This window comes from Molothrus aeneus, chromosome 1 (genome assembly GCF_037042795.1).
Source record: "Molothrus aeneus isolate 106 chromosome 1, BPBGC_Maene_1.0, whole genome shotgun sequence".
Classification (NCBI taxonomy): domain Eukaryota; kingdom Metazoa; phylum Chordata; class Aves; order Passeriformes; family Icteridae; genus Molothrus; species Molothrus aeneus.
The window spans coordinates 127,054,573-127,078,804 of NC_089646.1; the positions used below are offsets into that span (position 1 = coordinate 127,054,573).

General features: G+C 38.0%; 2 protein-coding genes across 10 annotated transcripts in view; one reads left to right on the forward strand and one right to left on the reverse strand.

Moving 5' to 3' along the window:
• The first annotated feature begins 8,850 nt into the window (after positions 1-8,850).
• On the forward strand, positions 8,851-14,344 carry ABRA (actin binding Rho activating protein). Its single transcript, XM_066547532.1, has 2 exons — positions 8,851-9,635; positions 13,867-14,344. The coding sequence occupies exons 1-2, from the start codon at positions 8,884-8,886 to the stop codon at positions 14,342-14,344; spliced, it is 1,230 nt and encodes a 409-aa protein (XP_066403629.1). The 5' UTR covers positions 8,851-8,883.
• Positions 14,345-19,119: 4,775 nt separating this feature from the next.
• Positions 19,120-24,232, reverse strand: part of OXR1 (oxidation resistance 1) — a 266,515-nt gene continuing 261,402 nt past the window's right edge. For all 9 annotated transcript variants that reach the window (XM_066564420.1, XM_066564445.1, XM_066564427.1 and 6 more), the window contains 3 exons: positions 22,545-22,640; positions 21,877-21,950; positions 19,120-21,138 (listed from right to left, as the gene is read on the reverse strand). In XM_066564420.1, coding sequence (XP_066420517.1) covers positions 21,003-21,138; positions 21,877-21,950; positions 22,545-22,640 — 306 coding nt within the window. In that variant the 3' untranslated portion in view covers positions 19,120-21,002. The remainder of the gene's footprint in view (positions 21,139-21,876; positions 21,951-22,544; positions 22,641-24,232) is intronic.

Sequence of the window (24,232 nt, forward strand, 5' to 3'; positions counted from 1 at the left end):
CTGTGCATTCCAGAGGGACACTGTGCACTCCATGGGGGCACTGTGCACTCCAGGGGGGCACTGTGCACTCCACAGGGGCACTGTGCAGTCCATGGGGGCACTGTGCACTCCATGGGGGTACTGTGCACTCCACAGGGGCACTGTGCATTCCATAGGGGCACTGTGCGCTCCACAGGGGCACTGTGCACTCCATAGGGGCACTGTGCACTCCATAGGGGCACTTGGCAATCCACAGGGGCACTGTGCACTCCAAGGGAGCACTGTGCACTCCATAGGGACACTGTGCACTCCAAGGGAGCACTGTGCACTCCATAGGGGCACTTGGCAATCCACAGGGGCACTTGGCACTCCACAGGGGCACTGTGCACTCCAAGGGAGCACTGTGCATTCCACAGGGGCACTGTGCACTCCACAGGGGCATTGTGCACTCCAAGGGAGCACTGTGCACTCCATAGGGGCATTGGGCACTCCAGGGGAGTGGTGGTGGATGGGCAGGAGCTGCCCCAAGGGTTCATCACAGCAGGGTGTCCCCCATGGAATCTCAGGAGAAAGTACCCTTGATGTACCTCATAACAAGTACCTCCTAAACAACGACAATGAGAAATGTTCTTCCTACCCCCAACTCTTTTAATTGCACTTTTAATGTATACACAGCAGATCTACTTCCTGGGAAGGATTCTTCCTAGGCTGCAAATTATGTGGAAAACTGTATCCCTGGGGCTTGAGTAAACTGTATCCTTTTTTTATTCAACTCTCAAAATAGGAGAGGCCTTAGATAAGTACACACCCCTGCTCACTACTTTTTCTCATACCAGCCTTTGCCTGTGGATTCCACTCACTGAAATGCTTCTCGTGTGATTCCCATGGGTTTCAAAGGTATGACAAGAAGATTTTATCTTTATTATCTTTCCCACCATTCAAAACCATTCAAAACCCAATCACTTTCTCCTTCTTTTTTTAAGTAAACCAGGAACTTTATAAATCACTATCTGAAGAGAAATACCAAGAGGGAAATAGGACCGCTATTGATACATTGCAGTAATTTCAACAGCAACAAAAAATTATTGGCAATTATATGGCTAAGAAAAGAGCAAAAATAGGTTACTTTCAACTGATTTAAAATTCTGATACTGTTATTATATTGGGAAACCTGTTAAGCCGTCAGGGAAAGATCCATTGACCTCTGCCACAAACCTTAGCAGGTCCCACAGAGAAAAAAGAAAAATGCAATTGGCCCAAAATCACTATATCCAGTCAAGTCATGTGAGTACCATAGTACTCTTCAAATCCAAACATGTGTTTCTCCTTTATTTTAAGAAAATAGGTAGAAAATCTAAGAAAGCAGTTGGTGATAATACTGATTTTGTTAGTGTTCACTGAAATTCCAAGCCTACAAATCTCCTGGGATATACAAGACTGGATTAATTCAGCAGTGACTAGTGATGTAGGGAAAGAGCTAGGAAGGTCCAGGTCACCAGTCCAGTGAGAGCTACAATCAGGTTACCCACCTGAGAAGCAAAATGCTTCAAGCTGACCAGTCACATATTTTCAAATATCAAAAAGCACCTTTGAAAATTTGCCACCTTCTCAAATTTTCTGTGCTGAAATGGCTCACACCATTGTAAGGGATATTGTCTTGGTTCAGTCAAGCGAAGGGGAGAAGGAAGTTGATTTTTCCCTCAAAATCACTGTTAGTACACTGATCTGTATTTTGGGTCACTAAGTCATTCACTGCATTAACAGGCATAGTTCTCTCTGTGCTGAAGCATGAGGTAGCCACACAATTAGAAGATCAAGTTGATGACAAAAGTGAGTAGATACTTCTCACTGCTTCCCAGAACAGCTCATTCCAGTTTGGGTGCTGCTACTAGCAATTAGATATCCTTGTATCCAAGAAGAATGCATAGCTTGCTCCCATACTGCAAATCAAATGATGAGCACTTTTAAATAATGACCTCAAGCTCCCACTCCTCTACTCTCAGCTTCTTTTTGCAAAGAATTTTACCCCATTATCATGGCCTGTTAATTACTATTGCATCATGTGAGAAGTAAGGCACATGTCTGAAGCATAATTTTAAAATGAGGTAGGTATGGAATTTAGTCTAATATGGTTTAGAAGTTTATGATGAAAGCTAGGCCCACCATTGGGCCTCTCAGCTCTTCATTGCCAGCTCTTCATAAGCTTCTTTGGCAACTGAAGCTTAGTCATGAGCCAAGGAAATATCCATGCAGCACTGTAAATATCACATGATCTTCCAGCAATTCCCATCACTCACTTCTTGACACCTAAAGTCAACAGGGCTCAGGCAAGCAGCTCCAGAGAGCAGCGCTCCTCTGCAGGCTGGGCACCAGACTTCCCTCAAAGCCAGGGGTCTGCCTGTGCTAACAGCAACACAGCTGCACGCTGTGAGAGCAGCTGGTGGCCGAGTGAGAGCCAATAAAGAAGGGTCTGCCCTGCCTGTGGCAGGGGAATGTGATAGCGGGGAGCCGGCAAAGCCAACGGCACCCGCGAGGATTCATCCGCGTTGCCCAAAGGTCAAGAACCAGTCACAGGTTATGGCTTCAGCACGCTGCTATCACCTTTAGAATGAGATCCCCCACACTGCAAGAAAAAACACAATTAATTAGTCAAGAGGATTCCTGCTTTTTTCTGTGGATACCTCCAAATCCGAGCTGCAACATCAATTGTTTCAAACAATCCTTTGTGTCAGGGTCTTCCAGAATATGGAATAACAAAAGAGCTGAGCAGGATTTTGACTGAGGCATTGAAAATATGCTAATTGCTTTAGCCAATTGATAGATTAAAACAGAAATGCAGTATTTACCTAATTCAAGGTATTTCCCTCAGTAAATATTAAAAAATCTTCGCAATAAAATATCAAAATTATACTGAGGCGTGTTTCCTGAGTTCTGAGACTGATTCTGAATTACACGTTAAAGCAAATAATGAAATATTGCATTTATATTATAATGAATATTATATTATATTCATTGCATTTATATTATAGTCAGACTCAAATTTTTATGATTTTTTTTCTTTTTTTGTATAGATTTTTCTGCATTCAAACATATTTCCTAAAATTTGCAGTCTGTTTTCCACTGCATTCTCAAAACATAATTTTAGAAACTAAGATTTTTTTTTTTTAAGTAGCAATACTTATAATGTAAAGACAATAACTATTAACTCTATTAGAAGTACAAATGTAAATTTTCAATGATCCTTCCAAAAACTCATAGTGGGTCCACACCTGTTTATGTTTATACTTTTTATTGGCAGATTTAAATATGCTAATAAATATAGTAGACTGTAAAGACAATACAGAAGAACCAAGCGATGCACATGCAGTGATAATTGGAAGTAAATGCACTTTAAACAGACTAGTGATAAACCAAACACTTATGAGGTGGTTCATTCAGGTCTGATTTGCACTGCTCTAATTAACTGGACACTGTCCAGTTCCACAGGAATTTTTTTTTAAATTGTGAAAATTCTATTTTCTTCTCACATTTGCCACCTTGAAATCTGAGAAACAGCCATTAGCAGAAACATGCAGTTAGTATTACCCTGAAAAATAAAAGCCACAATGCATGGAAGCACTGCCTTGTTAAAACCTGGAGAACACTGATTTGATTATGCCTCCTCTCTTTTTTGTAACATATTTTGACTACACAGAACTGTGCTTTTATTTATTTTTTTACTTGTGATTTCTTTCTTTTAGACATGTAAAATACATTTATCATCTCTCACGTTACATCCAGGTGTCGGATTTCGAGTTCTCCTATTCTGGTATGCCTCCCATCCGTCTTGTATTGCAAACTATGTGAAGACTTTCAATTCCTCGTATCCAGTGCTCTTCTCAGATTTCAATAGCAGTAAAAAGGCCATATTCTCAAAGCCATAGGACTATTTCTAGGTAAACTTTAAACTAAGATACGTCAGCAAGTTGGAACCACAAAATTAAATTACATAATATTCTTATCAGAAAAGGATAACCATTCACTGACAAATAGATATGATCAATATAAGCTTGAATAGCAACATATTTGTGGATTTATTTCAATGGCTATCTTGTTTAAATGATCTTCAGAAATTCCTTCATAATGCAAGTAGAACTAAATGCCTGATGCAAATGATTTCCTGCAAGTGTTTGCTTAGACTTTTAAACAAAATTGCTTCATTGCTGCTTGTTACTTGTTTCTGTTCATTTACTATAGTTATTCAAATAAGAGTTGTATTTATGCTCAAAGGTAAAATGGGACTAAAGGCATGTGGTCTTACCTCTTCTTCCCTTTCCCCTATAAATTTGATTAAACTTGTATGGATTTTTTGCACGCATCTGACTCCAAAAAAAGCTGTGGTCGCTATATGTAAAAGTAGGAAAAGTATGCCAAAGAGCTTTAAGGCTCCATATCCCAGTCTTAGTTTTCATCTTCTGAAATGTGAGGACAACTTTACAAGACAGTGAAGAGTTTTGTCACTTGAGTAGCAGAGCTTGGGCAGGAACTTGAAGATCCATGGATGCATGTAAACCCGTCCTGAATTGGGTTTGTGACAGCTCTAACAGCCAGGTCTCTCTACCAGACTGCAGTGAAAAATTATGCTGAGATCTCATCTTTGGCCAATTGAGAATCTGCAGGGCTGTTTTCTATTACCTGGGTGGCTTGCATTAAAATCGGGGGGAGAGGACCTTTGGGGCTGCACTCCACAAATCGCTGCAGCTGCTGCTACTGGGTAGTGCATCTTCCCTCTCCCCATTACCCTTCCACAACTAAGACTCTGTCAGGCTGGGTTCTGACCAGGGTTTTCTTGGCAGTTTGTTGGATTTATTTTCTTCACAGAGCAGTGATGCCATGCTAGGTCATGGATAAGCCCTGATCTCTCATACAGTTGAATCCTGATGACATATAATCAAATGCAAACTCAAAATTCCATGTAATTATTACACAGGGCTAATTTCTCAGTACAACACAATTTCAGTTAAACAAAAAAGGCTGTGGCCAGATATAGGATGCAACTATAAGGAACTGCACCAATGAATGCATAAACTTTTTTCAGTTAATGGCTCAACACAACCCAGTCCAAAGGCTCAGGAGCATCCATTTCTTGGAGCTCAGACATCTGGATTGTCCATGGAGCTGCATGCTGAATGAGACACAGTTGCTCACAGTTGCTGTTGTTAGAAGGAATTTGTTTGATGTGAACTCTAAAAATAAGGAAATCCCACACTCTACCTCTTTTTACAGGTTTCCTGTGATAACTGGCAATGTATGATGTTATGATACAATGTACTTTAACTGTGTCATGGTGAGAAGAATTCCTGAGATTCCTGATAAATGACAGCTGGTTATACTTAGGAAAGAAACACATCTTGTTTTTGTTATTCACCACTAACTCTGGGGAGGAAGACAGCATCTTTCATACACTTACAATTGGTTCAAAATTAAATTCCTTGGAATCAAAAACATTGAATAAATTATGTCAGTATCTGACAAGGTAATGTATGAAGGATACAGTTCTACCTTTAAAATTAATCATCCTTAAACAAAACAAAAATAATTTGATGGCATACTGATCTCCCAGACACTGTTAGTCTTCTACAGCAAAGAGAAAATTAAAGGATTTTTAAACAGTTTATAACCATAGAGGGAAAAATCCATCTGGGGGGAAAACAAAACCAAACCATCACACAGCAAAAACTTTTATCTCTGACACTGGCAGTCCCTCAGCTAGTCCTTCACAACTTTGGATTCAGGAAGTCAGGGATATTATGTAAAATGCACCAATCCACAAGCAGCGACAAGGTCTTAGGTACATGTGTAGACTTGTCTAAAGGTGTCAAAGAAATTAAATCACAGGAGTTTAGGCAGCCAGGGTCAAGGGAAAAGGGAATTTACAACTTCAGCATGTGTCAAGATTGCTCATCAAAGTTAATACTTTCTCCAATTACCTTTTCTCCCATAGATCTTCTGCAAGAAATGGTCCCTCCTCTCTGGCCTCAAGGATAGTTGCTGAACTTGTGAAAGACTGTGACAGTCACCCTCACACAGCCTTTCTAAGCATTTAGAGTGCATTTTGTGACCTTGTGATGTGTGGAAGGCACACAGAAAATGTGTTTGGGTCCAGCCTGCCTAAAACATACCTGTGCCTTTAGGGCTGGCTATTGCCTTGTGAAAGTCACAGTAGGGAAATGACATGCAGAAATGTAACCTTGGCTGATTATCTCATTAAGAATAAAAACTTTAAATCATGAAGTAATAAATTCTAGCCTTACTGCAATAAAACATTTGCAAAGTAAACAACACACGAAGCATGAATATCACTGGATGATTTGGACATAATTTATAATTAACTTCTTGCTGGCAGCACTACCATATAAAATGAGACAACATTCAACACATTCAAGGCAACATCATTGCATGCCCTAAAATTAAGAATTATAAAGATAGTTATCCTCAGAATAATTATATCAAAGTTTCACTGGCACTTTGGACAAGTCTGTGGTAACACTTCAGCTTAATATAGTGACCAATTTAAACTAAACATTTGTTTAACATATTGTCGTTCTGCAACATGGATTTAATAGTAGCTGAGATCTGTAATCTTGGTGGTTTTCATTAGTCTGTAATCTTTTATTGTAATTTATCTAAACTATGTAAGCATTAAGATTGTAGGACTACGACCACTATACTAAGGTCAAGTCTGTTAGAAAAAAACACAGACGTTTCTATATTAACAACTTCTTTGAAATGCGCTGCAATTTCTAAACATTCCTCAGGAATGCAATTATTTTTCAGTGCCATGAATTTCAATGTAACTACTTGCAAATATTGTATGAGAACAAAAGTGTTCAAGGGGCCTTTGATTGCAAAATACAGCCAATTAACCAGTGGGATAGATTCCCTAGACAGTGGGGAGTATCTACTCCTGGTAGTCTTTAAGAGCAGATAAAAAAGGATCCACCCAGGACACACGGAGGTGGAGCTGACCCTGCCTTTTAGCTGGGATCAATGATTGCCTTATGCTCCAGGATTGTCCTTCCACAGCTCCTTGTTTCACTGCACTCCTTCCTTGGCCTGACCCTTTATCTGTATTTAGCTTTCAGCTCATTCTTGAAGCCTCAGCCACTCTTACACTCCAGAAACCACACAGATTGACACAATGAACTGGTGTAATACTCCTATTCTGCATGTGCATTATTTTGTTTTGCTTGCCTCTTCCTTGTATTTTAGGGAGCATCCACTTCCCCATGTGCCTGCATGGACCTATGTAAATTCTAACCACAAGAAGGTCCCACTCCTGATTAGCCTTAAAATTACCCCAAAATAAATGTCTGGTGACAAATGTTCCTTAATAAAATTGTATGGGTACATCTCACAATGTCATCGCACAGCTGTGATGCAGTGGGCAATAGCTGAGACTGTACAGTACACAGAGGTGACACATTTTTTTCTAAAATAAAAGCATGAGTAAATATCTAATAGCAACACTAACTTACATGATGTCATCAGTTTTGAAGAGGAAATTACTCCATAGATTAATGAGGAATTCTACATGGAAGTCAAAGGTATGATGTAGTCTTATAGCATTAATCAAGAGCTAAATATGATCTGACCTACTTCAAACAGCCCAGCCTTTAACAGAGAGATTAAAAAAAGGCAGAGTATGAGAGTCCATATTTATTGCTGATGTAACACCAACAAAGCCAACAGAATCCCTTGAAGTTCTGAGTGCCTCAGAGCACCACATGGCAAGTGCCACAGGTCATCTGTAATCTGCAAGGTATGATGGATTGAGAAAGCAATGCCATTTTCCGCTCCTATTTAGGAAACATTATACTAAGAAATAAGATCTGACAGAACTGTATCTCAGAAAAATGTTTATTACCATGCAACAATGGATGTATCAATTCACTAAACAATTTTACAATTTTGAATATGAACTCACTCTAGGAAGTCCTCTGGAATGAACAAATCATAAGGTTTCCTAGAAAAACTGATTTTTTCTATAATGTACACAGTAAACATAATTATACTGTATATAACTCTATTGAAAAAGCAGTGAGAAATTAAATAGGCTATATTTTATTTTCTCAAAACCCTAAAACTTGGAGATCATTCATCCATCTGATCAAGTCAGACTTATTATACTGATCCCCAGACACAGTGATTCCCTCTTCCTTGGTGCTGACACCAAACATGATAGTATTCCCAGGCCCCCCTGAAGCTACGTTCTAAAGAGAGAGACATTAATAGATAATGACTGGGAAGAGAACACATAAATACCTTTTAAAAAATTAACAAACCTCAATTTCCTTGGACACATGAGCAATAAGAAAAAATCCAGTATCTTTTTAGGAAAACCCTCTAAAAATTTCTTAGTCATGATTTGCTTCTGGCTTCACACTCCATGACAAGGGCCACTATTTTCTTGTGATGTTGAGAAGTGTCCACTCTGGCCAAAGTTCCTAGCCACTGACAGCCCTTCACATTTAGCATTTTCAGTCACTCTCATCAGGCTCTCTTAACCAAGTGCTGCATTTCCAAAAGAAGAAGACCCTTGCCAGCAAACTGGAAATTCAGCAGTCCCAGGGAAGGGGGACTAAAGGAGCTGTTACTTTCCCACTATTTCCAGAACAGGTCTGTGTCACATTGTTTACATCATGCATCATTCATCTGCTGTGATGAAATGTAACCCTGTGTTTTAAAAAAAGACTTCTGCAACAGTGAGGATACTCTATCTTTGTGAGAAGCATGTCACATATTTTCCATAGGCATCAACTGCTCCTGCTTCTATTTAAATCTGTGTGGCCCTCTTCAGAGGGCATTATTCACTCCAGGAAGCCCATTCAGAAGGTGCTGAGCAGAAGGAGGGGAGAAGCCAGGATGGCAGCAGACAGCAGCATGGCTCCTGAAGAAAAGCCGAGCGCTGCTCCTGTGAGAAGGGCTGTCCACAAGATCCGGATGGCCAGCCAGGTCTTCAGCTTGGCACGAGGCTGGCAGCAGTGGGCAACTGACCACCATGTAAAGCAAGAGCAAGAGCCCTCTGGATGGGTCCCCACTGCAGGAAGCTCATCAGCTCAGCCTGTACAAGAAAGTTCCTTTGAAAAATGGCAAATTCCATCCGTCAAGAGGGACCAAGAAAAAGATGATGAAAAATCCTTAGCAAAGGATTCAGTGACAATAAGAGATGCTGAAAAAAAATCAAGGGAATCAGATGAAGATCTCAAAATGTTCAGCATTAAAAGCAAAGAGGTGACCAAAACAGTTGTCAGCAAAGCCTATGAACGAGGAGGCGATGTCAGCCTCCTCAGTGAAAGATTCGAAAACAACAACAGCAGCTCTGAGATGACCAAACTCAAAGAAGAATCAAGCGCTATTGACAAAATTCTTAGCAACAAATTACCTTCAACCATAAGGAGGAAGTGTTCAAATGTAGTATCAGAGATGACCAAGGGCTGGGAGAAGATGGAAGACGAGAGCAAAGATGGGGCCAAGGGAGAGCTGCTGCTGAAGTGCCGTGATGACAGCCTGGATGCCCAGGACAGTGGCTATGGGGAAGCAGAGGACAAGCTCGAGCAGGAGGACAGTGACCACGAGGTGACAGCTGTGAGGATTAAACGCCCTGTCCCATCTCTGTAAGTAAAGCATCTTCATTACATCAGCACAAATGACAGAGGGGCACAGCTTTCCATGAGGAAAATGGTGGGAGTGGGGGGATAGTAGGAAGTGGTCAAAGATAAACTATTATTCTTGATTTATAAGAAATTAATCAAAATTCAGGAGACCTTTCACTTATCACTCTGTGCTTAAGTAGTTACTCAACAACATCGGACTATGTACCTAAGACAAGGTTAGGAAAAAAGTTAGGAAGTTATATTTGGGACATGTTAATTATATTTAATTTTCACACTGGATTTACCAGTTCATCAAATTAACTACTTATTTCTTAATACTTCAGTCCATGTTTCATAATCACAACTTTTACCTCATCAAGAGCCTTTAGCTACTCATTTATTTCAGCAAATGTTGTCTAAATGAATATATTTGACAAGTAGTATTTCCAAATACTTATTCATTATTTTGCTTAGCATTAATTGTAAATACTCTCAGGAGCAATTTGAAGAGAATGTCCCAAATTAATGTAGCAAGAATTACTTCCACATACTTCTTACCAAAAGTTGGAAGCTGCTTTGGAAGCTTTCCATGAATTTGGAATCCCTCAATTCAAAGAAAAGAAAATCCCACAGTATCTTGAACCCCAAGATCATAACGTATCCCAATCACATTTTCAGAAATTAAAAACTGGATCAGCACTGATGATGAAAACTGATGAAAATGCCATAACAGACTTTGTGATCCCTGTGCAGACAGGCAGGGCTGTATCATGGTCACTATTTTGGTTTTACACCTCACTACTGATGAGCATTATCATGACCATTAGACTGTGACTAACACACTTACGGATTTCAACCATGCAATACCTTTAAGCACAGCTATCTGAACACACACTCCCAGAGCCATTTTAACTATTCAAATGGAATTAGAATGATGCTTTGCTGTACAGCTGAGCAGTCAGCTCCTGTAAGAAGAAAATGGTTAACAGCCCAAGTGAAAAAAGTTCCCCAGTAACCTAGGCTTGAAAGTTTTTGGTACCTGCTTTTGGCAAGGACTGTGTTCACCATCCTTCACAGAAGTTATGACCTCAAAACAAAGATTCCAAATATACAGTGGAAAAAAGATACATTTGCAGCACTTATCTGTAAACAACTTCAATTAAAACAAATTTTTTCAGTTTCAACTATTATAGTAGAAACCAACTATCTAGCTTCCATAAAACCAACTATCTTGTAGACCAACTATCTAGCTTCTGTTAAACTTTTCTTGTATTTTCCTCATATGTATAATTTTAGTGCTGCTACCATGAAAAAAGATTGATTAGCCATATTTACTGTGATCTAAATTATTGAAATAACACCCTCTATGTTACTTACAGCTCTTTCTTCCACTGAAATTGAACACAGAACTAATTTTCTGCACTTACAGTGCTGCTATCAGGACTGAACTTTTTTAACTACTCATTTTTTAAAATTTATTTTACAGCCACAGAACATAATATTTCAGCCTGCTACTTTTATAAACCTTTCAATGTGGTTTAATCTTCTTCAAAAAGGCCATAAGTACACAGTTGTTAAAGCATATCTCCTATTTTCCTCTCCACATTCCAGGAAAAAAGCATCAGTACAAGTGTTTTGTTTTCCTCACATCAGCACCTTCATTATTTCCAGCTTCACTGCTTACTGGAATAAGGTTGCTTCCTTAGTAGGCAGCTTGTTGACTGGCATAAGAGACTCTTCTGAACTCTTCTGTTCACAATTAGAAGCAAAAAGGATGCAACAGACGGGATATGAAACTCAAAACATTAAAATGGGATTCATACCTTTCCCCTACAGAGAGAAATAGGGCAAATATGCTACATGCACCTAATTTGCCTAAAAGGTCAGAATGCATTTAGGATGTCATTCTGGTTAACAGGTTAACTTAGTTGATTGTTGCATGTAAAGCACTTCTTAGAGTGGGTAGAAGTTCAAAACCTTCACAATCCTTTGTGTAGGTGGAGTAGAAACACGAAAAAATGCTTCTATGGGTACACAATTCATGTTTTAAACCTGTCATTAAGCTAAACAATGGCAAAAATAGCACTTCAGCAACTAGAAAGGGTAAAATTACAAGCTGCATTAAAAAAGTAAGGTTTTTTTCAAGCCCACGTGAGGCACAATAAAAGCAAAAGGATAGATAAGATGGTTTTCTCAACCACTGAGAAGATAATTTGGATGAGGAAGGCAATAATAATCTGCTAGAAATGAAAATTAGTTTCAGTGGAAAAAGGAGGAAATACATCCTAGACCACTAAATTAAAGTAAGTAACAAACACTGCACAACCTCCTGATGTCTCAGTCCCCCTCTCCTCTCCATTCAACCTGGGGAACCGAAGCTCTAGGACTTTCTCAGTGGTCATGGTCCCTGGAGAGAAGGGGAAGCAGCTGGCTGTGGCTGGGGAATAAGCCCTCCATAACAATATCTACTCATAAACTCCACTGAGACTGATGGAAACACTTCTTCAAAGCAATTTTGGTTCACTTAGGAATTTTTTTCCCCCAGCCTTAACTGATGGCTTCCACATGGAGAGCTAGTGAAACAATCTGAGCTTCAGCTGGAGTTCAGACTGTGCTGGCACAGGGTTTCTGTGACTTTTGAGATAGCCACAGGCTTCAGGAGACAAATTCCTTTGCATAGCCAAATCCTGTGCCCAGAGTTCCTCTGACAATGAAGGCACAATTCAGGTGAAGGGACAAAGGATCACAGCTCTCCCTTTCTCTGTATGACAGTAGCTTATATAGAGCAGCATTTGGGAAACCAAATTGTCTAGATTTACCCCACTAGTATATTTTAATGCTTTCCTGCCAACACCTACCTGTTAGTCATTTACACAGAATTACAGGTACAGACACACTGCCTACTCTCATGATGCTCTGTAGTCACACCACAGAAGAAAGGTGCACTTGGCAACAGTATGCTCAATTCTTCTGATAGTTTTTCACCAAATTGATAGGGAAGAGTATTTTGGAGCTTTTTAAACACAGTTCCTCAATACAGCTAAGCCAATCTTAGGGCAACTCTACAGCTAATAAGGTAGCGCAGCTCTCTGAGTTCTTTTTCTACCCCTGGCACTTAGTGTTTGCAACTCTTACCCTAGCATAGCCCTGCCCAGTACTGGCCTCTTTCTGGTGCACTGATCTGAACTAGGGACATCTCTCTGACTCCTATTCTCTATTTCAACCAGCTTAGTAGAAAACAAAGGAATGTCCAAACAGCGGGGGAACAGAATTTTCTGCAACTTTGCAGCCCTGTGTGCTGTTTGCTAAGTGCATTTTGATTTTCTGGTGTTAATATTCAGCTGACAATACTGGGAAGGTTGCAGAGCAGCCTTTTGGGGAGTAAAAATATTAGAAAACAAATTACTTTGGCACAGCCACAGTACAGCATAATCCCAACTGAGTTCAGTACATATACATTGACAGGACGTGGACAGCACAATGACTAGCTCAGACTATCTATAGCTCCCCCACAACATGTGAGATTGGCCACAAGAGGATAGAATGTCTGTCTGGAGTAATCCAGAACTATTACACATATAAAAAAAAGAAAAAAAATCTCTGAAAGTCTTTCCTTATCCTTTGTCCTTGGCACTTTCAGGCTTCTACCCTACCCATGGGAATGTGAATTTTGGACTTCAATATATGTTCAGAATCATATTCCAAATACAGAAGCACAGACAGAACTATGATACTCAATTAGGTTTTTGTTGTTGCTATAACCATTGACATTTATTACAGAGGACATTTTTCTAGGCACTACCCTCTAGTTTTCAGCCAGGTCACACACCTACAGCAATCTCTAACCTCAGGGCAGGCACACTTCAGGCTTGGCTAAGCAAGCAGGAATGGGGAACTACATGACTGACCAAAGGTACAGAAAGTGCAGGTGATCAGCAACATACTGTTTTGTTCCCTTACAGAATTAAGTCATTCTGGTACAAAGTTTGTGAAAACAGACTCAGAGCAGGGCTGGAAGGTGGTAGTGTAGACAGGATAAAGCTGTAGTCATGGAACTTGCCTTTGTGTGCAAACTGAATGCGGACAAACAGCCCCTAGAGAACTAATTTAGAAGTGGTGAACTCGTGCCACCTGGTGGATTCCAGCTCGCCCCTAACCCACAGAAGCCAGTTACAGCAGATTTCAATAAACAGCAGAACTGTATCAGGAAAGGAGGAGATGCAAAGCTCAGGTGTGTTTCTGTGTCTTTCAGCGCCAGCCGGCTGAGCGAGGAGGCGCGGAGCAAGGCGCGCAGGAAATGCAGCGCCGTGCACAGCCTCAAGGACAGGTGGCAGGAATGGGCCGACCAGCACATCATAACGCAGAAGCTGAACCCCTTCAGCGAGGAGTTTGACCACGAGCTGGCCATGTCCACGCGCCTGCACAAAGGGGATGAAGGGTACGGCCGCCCCAAGGAAGGCACCAAAACTGCCGAGAGAGCCAAGCGAGCTGAGGCTCACATCCACCGGGAGATCAGGGACATGTGCTTCATCATTGAGTCCATGGCCAAGCCACGGCCCGATGGCAAGATCCAAGTCACTTTTGGGGAACTCTTCGACAGATACGTTCGTATTTCAGATAAGGTTGTTGGGATTCTCATGAGAGCCAGGAAACATGGGCTGGTGGACTTTGAAGGAGAAATGTTATGGCAAGGAAGAGATGATAATGTCATCATTACTTTATTAAAATAAGTTAGGCTATAATCAGAACAACTTTGGAAAACTTTTCTCCTCTTCTCCCTTGCCATTAGCATTTGCACATTTTGAACATAAGGTTCCCTTGTTCACCACATAGAAAAGTGTATTTTTTGAAATATGTATTTTATAACTAGTGCATGAAAACCCAAACACCCAAATGGACTTCATTTTGTACCAGAAATGCTTTCAGGACAATTAAGTTAATTACTACATAAAAAATAAGGAGAAAAAGCTATATGGAATATAAGCAGCTGATGATAAAAGTCCATAGCAATATAAATAGCTACAGGAATATGAAACATGCCAGATCAGAAGCTGAATGACAAAATAAACTCAGACAAAGGTTTTGATCTGAAAAATGCTCTTGTGCATGCACTTTCTAATTAATTGATTTAAACACAAGTAAAATTACCTTATTTTAATACAGAATCAAAGATACATTTGTTTTCTTTACAAGCACAATATGTAACTATCACTGCAGTATTCTCTTGTTGATACAACTGTTGACACAGCTTTCTCTTACATGTGACATAAAAAATTCTTTTTATAAATGGGGTTTTATATATTTATTGTATTTATATAACTAATTTTTTTGATTATTTCATATGTAAACTTATGGAGTTTGGAATGTAATGAATAAAAAATGTTTTGATTAGATAGCTACCTAAAAAATACCTTCTATGTAATGTTGTGCAATGTCTTATCTGATTATCTATGCTGATACTGTTTTTCTAAATACAGGGAAAAAGAATATGTAACATATAAAAACTAGCCAGGTACTTGTATACTTTTGTATACAGCAAAAAAGTGATTAACATCATCATCTTCCATTGAAATGTACCTCTGTGAAAAAAGAGAGACAGGATTCATAACTTTGAGGAAAATGTTGTTCCACATTACACAGAAATACTGACCTAATTTTATAGCATTTGCCATTCCAATGTCACTAAAATAATGTATTTCAGTCCAGGTGATGCTAGAGAGGACTGGGTGCTAATGAACTAATAGTTTTAGGACTTAAAATTGTATTATTTACAAATCTGAGATCTCTGTAAAGTCTCTGCTACTTGCTGGACTAGAGAGATCAGTTCCTCTACCACTGTAAAAATAGCTATCCTGGTAAAATGTGTGTACTTCACAGGAAAAGCATTTGTTTCAGAGCAGATGCCTGGGCAAGTAATGAAAAAGAAGTGTTTTTTTCCCCCATAATATTCTTTCAAACTGAAAAAACAACTATCTTCTTAGAGAAGTAGAGGTGTATCAATATCTTGTCTCTGATAAAACAAATACTGCTGTCTTATTATGAGTACAGGTACTCCAGTTTGAAGCTTTGCTGTATAAATAAACCAAATATTTTCTAACTTAATGATACAAGAACTGACTACTACATCTCTTCTAAATCTATGTAAATCATTAATACTTAGGCATAGTTATATTATATGACTCTACAGAAGAAAAAATTGTAAGATGGAATCAATGGAGCTTATTTAATGTTTTCCTGAGATCTCTTAGACTACTCAAGCTGACCTACAAAACTGATGTCTTAGTGTAATACTTACATATAATAATTTTTACCTGCATATTCTTACCTTATTCTTTACATATTTATATATTGACCTTTTGTAGCTGTCTAAATTGTCTTGATAAAATTTTGTTGTCAAAGGAACACATGAACTCCTTAATTATTTCTTGGGTTATTTTACCACACACTAGGAAAAAAATACATGTGCACATTCACTAAAGTAAAATGTCACTAAGTTGCTTCAAAATATAAGCACACATATATTCTCCTTTTCATAGACTATTAAAATATTTCCTCTGAAGGTTTCTCTGTCCAAGGCACCAGAAAAAGATTTCAGAGTACATGGCAACAGACCTTATACAAAACACCTGCACAAAAAATACACACCAAAGGCATGTAAGTGTTAAGTGAATTAAGCTCATTGATTGGTAGCTCACTGCAGGTAATTTAAGCCTCCTATTCAGTCATCCCAGTGTTAAAATCTACACAAAATAAACCAAACCCCCAACTTTATCCTATTCTTCCCCGCCAACTATTTTATTTCCAATCAGATGAGAAAACCACAGGACATAACAAGTATTTTTTCTCATATTACCCTCCACTATTTAACTTTGAGTAGGCAGTATCATGCAAAATTTCTGAAAATAATTTAACATTTTTGTCAAAAAGAAGTATTAAATGTTGATATAAGAAATGGTGTTTAGAAGCATTTCATGTAGGTTCTATGCTTTAGAGCATTTTTTACATTAAGTTGTGTGACAAATTTATCCATGGTGTGGGAGATAATAAATCTGACCTCACCAAAAAAACAAAAGCAAAAGTGCTCACTGAATTACCCACCCTAACTCTCCTACTATACTGTGTTACATTCTTGTGAAACTGGCACAACCTCTGCCAAAATTAAATATTTTAATTTTTAAATATTTTAATTTTTAAATATTTTAATTTTAAATATTGAAATATTTAATATTTAAATTTTAAATATTAAGCAGGTCAAAACCTGCTTGATTAAAGCAGTCTCTGTAAATTTTTATTTAAGTCCTGCTTTCCTATTTCTGACTTGCTTTGAAAATAAGACCTTTAACCTTTGAGACAATGAGCAACTCTCAGCTACTCTCATGGTAGCTTGTAACTATAAGAACATTATTTCCTAAATAGTGTATTCGCTCCCACAATGTTTTACTTGAAACAGAGCTCCTGCACTCTCCTGTCTGAAGCTAGCGTTGGTTTTGCACATCCTTGGTAGTGAAAAAATTCTATCTTCTTCTGTAGCAACTTAGATACATTTTTCATATTCTAATACAAAGTTTAAGTGACAGCATGAAACTTGTATCAGAAATAAATTTGACTTTTACACCTTTGTATTTTTCCAAGTCTTACCACCATGGCTTGAAGTGAGTGGAAGGTTCATTGGACATGTACCCTACCTAGCAGAAATCAGCTCCCTCCTCCACAGCAATATTTCCTTCTTTACAAATGTTTCTGTACAAGCAAGGTTCAGTAATACAGATCATTCTTAAAACAGGGGAAGGCTATTGAAATAAAATGAGCTGTAGTGAAGAGCATACTACTCATGGTGATATGTTCAATCATCATTCATCAAGGCTCTCCTCCCACAGCCATTTCAGCTGCTATGTACACACTGCACTGCCCCAACATCTCAACTAAAGCCACTGCTGACACCTCAGGGCACGAAGCAGTTTAGCATTCAACAGCACGTGTTATCAGCAGTGCAATTATCACAAGAGAAAACAAGCTATGACTACACAGCTTCTAAGGTAAGCAGGACAGCAGAAAGCAGAGCTGGCACTGGCACTTCTGCAGGGAGACAGCCAGCAGGACTGGCTTGCACATACTGCACCAAGTGTACACCATTCCCTCAGCTGGACAATTCCCCTCTCTGCTCCAGAAGCACAGTGCAGCTCTCTATCATTGCAGTAGCACATACTCTTTAAGAGGAGAAAGAGGAGTTTTGTTCCCTTAATTGAGCTCCAAATGGCAATGACAACAGCAAAATACCCTGATGACATGTGCTCTTTTATGAAGGAAGAACATATCAGTGAGATTTAAGATTCAAATACTGAATGAAGAATACAAGATTATTTTTTTATTTGAAGTTGAAGGAATAGTCAATGTTCTTACTCATATTCCAAGAGCAAATTTTATGTAGACATTCTAATTCCCATACAAAAAATTAACTCTAATGCAATATAAACAGGTGAGCAGGAAGATGCAAGCACAAGCCCTAAGCCATAGATTATGACCTTTCTGCAGATTACACAAAAGCAGTAACTAACACAGATAGGATTTAGAGCCAAAAGGTGTTAATTGAAGAATCCCATGTTTGGATCCCAGGTACCCAAATAAAAAATCAAGTTATTCAGTGAATCCATCTAAGTACTGGATGCTGAGACACGCTCTTCTGGCAGCCAGCTCCAGATAATGGGTCTCATAAGCCTTCAGGGAATGTCAAACTTTCAATGCTTTACAATCACAGAAACAAACCTTTCCAGAAAAGATGGAAAGGAATTCTACTGCAGAAAAAGGATAATGAACTGAAGGCAGAAGGGACATCAAGACTGTGCTTCTATGTGTGTCATACAGAAATTAACTATACCTCTGATGATAAAATTCATGGTCTTGCCTAAATAGACATGCACTACTTTCTATAGATCATTTACACAGTCAGTTGCTTCACCAAGTATTGCTAGAGTCATTTATGCTTTAAATCAAATGTTCTTGTATTTCTTAACCAATTTAGTATTTTACAAGCATGATTGCTCATGTATTGCTAACTAAACCCTATCCTTTATTTCTACTTTTTTGTTTCCTATTTGCTTTTCCAAGACTGGTCCAATACTTGGCAATATTCAGCTACTGAAGACTTTTGTGTGGTTTCATTTAATTATTCAAATTATAATTATTTATAAAATTCTTCACACCACCCTCTAAAAAACTAAAATATGCTTTATTTGCAATATGAGCTTAGGACAGAGACTATGCAGTTGAATAAACAGTTTTGTCAGCAAGGATGATCTGAGACTTTTCTTTTTCCCCTCTCCTTCTTCAAAATGGTTGAAGACAATTTATTTCATTCCCATTGCTTTCCATGGGGCTTTAAAAAGCCCCAGAAATGCCAAAAAAGATGAGAAAATGCATCCTATACATTCAGATGTTAAATGAACAGCAAAACTCAGCATTTGTGCTTCTACGTAAACTCGACCTTCTAAATAAACTCCAACTCAAGTTTATTTTTACATATATTTAGATTTATTTGCTATACATCACTGTGAGCTTATAGGACTTGAAATCCATTACAGGATTTTTTTTTTTTGTTGTAATAATCAGTTGTAACTCCACAAAGACAATAATACTGCTGTGGAAGACCAAAGGGGAGAAAAGCCATTTCAATTTATTTACAGTTCCTTATTTTGTAAACATTTACTCTACACATTGTACTAAGTTCTAAGAAGGATAAAGAGATATACATAGAGACAGGAAAGCCCTGTTTTTCTATTCATATTGAGCATTAGCATATTATAGATGAAACATCTGCCCTTTCTCGTTACCATAGCAGTAAGCTGTCTTCAAATAAGTTTTTTTTTTAACTTTCCAGAAATGTAAATATTTTGAAATATACAACTACATCTACTAAGCCAACCCATTTGGCTTTTATTCCATTTCTAGAATAATTTAAAGTGCTATAAGCAACCCGTCAATCAACACTTTTCTATAATAACAAAACTACTTTAAACATTAATTTACAAGATAATATACAATGTTTGTCTGAAATAGCTGAAATTTCAGCACAAAGTCAGTCACTGTCACACTTAACAGCAATTTTTTTGTTCTTTTTTGTTTTGGTTTTTTTTTTTTTTTGCAGAACATAGAATAAAAGCTTTGAAACAAACAGTTTTGTTGAGCTGTTATTGCCACAATGGCTTATCAAGTTTTCTACAAAAGTGGACAAGAGCTACTGGAACTGTATTCTAGCCTGTCATTTATTTTTTGAGGTCACATGACAGTAAGTTTGCATATTCCACAAGTCTACTGAATTACAATATTGTCTACCTATGATACATGATGTCATTTTAATCAGAGCTGGTGCTAATTGTAAATTTACAACATAGACCCACTCAAAAACATCACAAATTTTTTTTTCTTTGGACAGGAATAAGCTATATTCTTGGAGCTGATGTGCTACACGGCTACAACAGTATAACAGTATATATCTGACACTTTATGTTGAAGAAAGATGCATCTGTTTCTGTACTTTTAATGCCCTACTATAGCTACAAATTGTTCACTGAGTTTTGCTTGCTTTAGCCTTTCAGATTTTTGGAACTATCATATTCTTACATTCTCTTGCTATTTCGTAAGTCTTTGCCACTTAGCTCAATATTGTCAGTATTTGTCCCAAACCTGTGGATCATTAACAGCATGTGCAAAACACTCTTTAAATACAATCAGCATGCAGCTACAACACATATTAACTGACTTTTTTCTACACATGAACAAGAAACAAGACAAGTGGCACTGTTGACTTTGGATATCTTCTAACTTCACCACGTGTGTACTGGGGTGCATTTAGAAGGAATGCTCAGCTTCTCATCCATTTGTGGCACCACTTGAATAACCCATCATTGGTCTGGACCAATCTCTGCAGTGCTGCTGCCAAATACCCACACGCAGCTTTCTCAGAGGTTCACAGAGGGCAACTTCATTCACAGACATAATTTGAATACAAAAATAATAAGCTATATTCAATGAAGCAGCCCCCTAGCAGGATTGCAGGAAAGGTGTGTGTGGGAAACCTGGGAGGCAACTGTAACACGGATAAGAAAATTTTGCAGGCCACAAGGCTCAAAGTAACTAATGTTAATTTTTAGTCCACAAGGTCAATATTTTGTAAAAGAGTCTATAGCTTAGAAAAAGTATGATAGTATATTACAGATGCAAGAGCATGAAAAACATCTGCTATTTAAAAATAATAACTAATGGCCACACTGAAAAATTAGAAAAAAAAACCAAAACAGGTAAGTAAAATACATTATATTGCTCCTAGGGATTTTTAAGCTGCACTGATTCATGTCAGGTTTGGGACAATAACCTGTAGAAATAGTGAAATACTTATTCAAAAGCCCATATTTCTATGTCTTGAATAGTGAAGTCTTCTCGCTTAGAAAGTGTGTGATTCCCAAATGTTTTACATGAATGACTTCTTCCATGGTAGAGATCACCATCAAGCCAAAGAGCAAACTCTCCTCTGCAAGACAGACAATGTATTAAAGCAAAAGACAGAGAATAAGCATTTAATCCATCAATGCATTTTCCACTCAAAATTTAGAAATGAGAAGGAATTAAAGGATTAATTTTTAACACAAGAACCTCATGGCTGTTAATAAATTTATGCTACAAGGATTTAAATTTTTTTACTATTTATTATTAATTTGGGAATATCCCTCTTGCAGACATTCTGAAATAAGCTAACTAGAGGTTTTCAGCCTCTTCCATTTTTATTAAAGAGATGACATAACAGCACTTTCATATCTAAAGAGAATGCTAGTAACAAATAAGGAAAACATTCTAGAAGCACATGCACCCGCATGGGCAGGAAAAAGCCAGGACATGACAATGATTTCTGGAGACCCTGACATGTTTTGGGGTGGCTCAGTTTCAATTCAGGCTTCTTCTGGTTACATGTAATTTTCACATTTACATCCTTCCACAATCATATTTTGTGTCCATTCTGAATACAGGAGGACACACATGCAAATCAAGCATGGAAGGCATAACCTTGCAGGGCTGAAACTTTATGCCACACTACGGGGAAGACAAATCTCCTGTTTAAGTTTTGTCAGTGTTGGAAGCTAAACACTTCACATACTAAAGTTTCCTGGCTGGTAACTGCTGAGTCCTAAGCTACCAAACTGAAGTAAATTCCAGTTTTTCTTTTCAAAGATGTCCAGACAAATATTTTTAACAGATTCTAATTGCAACTTACCCTCCTCCACCAAAAGCAAGAGAGTCCATGTCTCCTTTAATGAAGAACATGTTGTCTCCTGTCCATTTAAAAACCTAAGGGGGAAAAAAAACCCAAAACAAACTAGCAAGTAAAAATATCTGCACTTTTCATTTTGGCAGAAGGGAAACCAACCATCAGTAAAGACAGACTATGGGTGGGTAGAAGTCAGTTTAATGAAGCTGACACAGAAAATTCAGGAAACAGCTGCAGACAAAAATTCTCTGACATTTTATGCTAATTAAAATAAGATGATTCCAAACCAGGTCGTTTTTGAGCATCAAAACTCCTACACAATGAAAAATACCACGGAAATATGCTTAGATTAGATGATATGCCCCTAAAAAGGATGTAGTTTATGCATTTTCAGACACGCACCTGGAAGACTTTAAACAGTAGAAAAACCTTCAGTACAATTAAAGAGTTGAATGTGTTCTTCAGGTTGAATGTGTTCTTCAGCATGCAAACACTACCAATTCACTCTGCACTTAAAGATTCCATAAAAAACTAGTGTGATGACTTTTTTTTTGGGCCATCTTGTATTATTTTTCAGATTTACAGTTAGGTTTATTCCTTAAGGATTTTAAGATCATGCACTTGGGGTGGTGGTGAGGAAGGGAGCAAAAGCATGAAAAGTCATTACTACTTACCTCAAAATCTGGAGAAAAAGTGAACATAAAGGTCTCCCCAGTGCCATAAAAGCCATCGCTCACTTTAAATGGTTCAGATGCTAATGCACCAAAAACCTGTAGCAAATATACATCAGAGCAAGAAAAACTTCAGAGAAACAACACAGAATCCAAGAATCTCTAATGATAGTAACTGATACATCAGGTTGTAAATAATGTCAATTTGAAATTCACTGTCTGAATTTCACTGCACCACGGTTCTGAATGCACTGAGAGATGGTCTTTGCCATGTCAACTTGAAAAAGCAGGATAGATGAGACACTTTTTCTTTTTTGTTATTTCAAGCATCTGGGTCAACAGACTAGACTTCAGAAATCTGGCTGTTAACTTTTCTTTGTCAAACATTTTGTGACCTTAGATTGTACTTAGTGTGTGCAGATAAGTGAACTTATATAGAGCATTTTTAGCATAAAAATCCATACTGAATTCAAATTTAGTTTCATCAATAAATATAACAAAATAGGCTGCTGAAAAACATAATCCATATTTAAATAACTACATGCGTATTTTCCAGCAATAGGAACCCTTGAAATTATTTCTTAGTCCTCAAACTATTTGAGTCTCTGTATCCTAACTTCTTTTAAGTCATTCTTGGAATGACTGCAGTTCTGGTAGCTAAGCTACATTCAGGTAGCTATGACATACCTTACTTCAGATAAATATCCTTAGGCCTGATACCACATCTAGTAAATAAATATAAGTAAAAAAGATAAAAGTAAATGTAAGTTTTCATTCACAACAGATATTCCTGGAGAGGAATTAACCTCCAGGTAAAGTATCAAACAGAGCTTTGTCAAACCTAAACTATCTCAGTTCAGCCTCTATACAGGTGTCAACTTAACAGAACACTTATACTAGTGTTTATATTGGATCCTCTCAAAGATGTTACCTGTATATCTAGTCAAACACAAAACTAGTCCATTCTAACCATGTAGAAGACCTTACGTATTTTACTTAAGAGACTCTGAAGCTTTATTTCTAATTATGGAATACATTTAGCTATCAAGAATCTCAGACAGTCTCTCACATAATTCCCTACTCAATGAAGGACTGATTTTGAAGCTATTAGGTTGACTCAGTTTTGTCCAGTTGAGCTTTGAGTACCCTCAGGAATCAGGATTTGACAATCTCTCTGTGTTCTATATATGTCAAGCTGACTCTTGAAAGATTACCTCTTTGCTTTAAGCAACAATAAAAGAATAAGGCTTTACAGAAAAAGTGCAATTTGCTTCCCAACAGTTACTCTAGTTCTTGAGAAGGGATGTCCCAGGATTTTTCCATGAGATCCAATTTTTGTGGCTCATTGTTAGGGTGGATAACTAGAATTCCCATGTCCTAGGTTCAATCAGTCTCACACTTCTGCAGTGCATACAATCTGAAGAATGATTTTTTATAAAACTAGAGAGTCCTTGAAGTGGTTAACTGCATTAATCCCATTTCTAGACCACCACTTATTTAGTGACTCATGTTCAGGAATCGGGTACCAATTTCTTTTTAAATGGCTCTCAGGGCTCACTAACAGAAGCACATACCAGTAGACAGACAATCCATAACAATTGTAACAATGCAACTATAGATTTCATGGACACCTTTATTAAAGAACTTCCTAGAATTGATAGGAGGAGGCAATTTAGGTTGCTTTACATTCC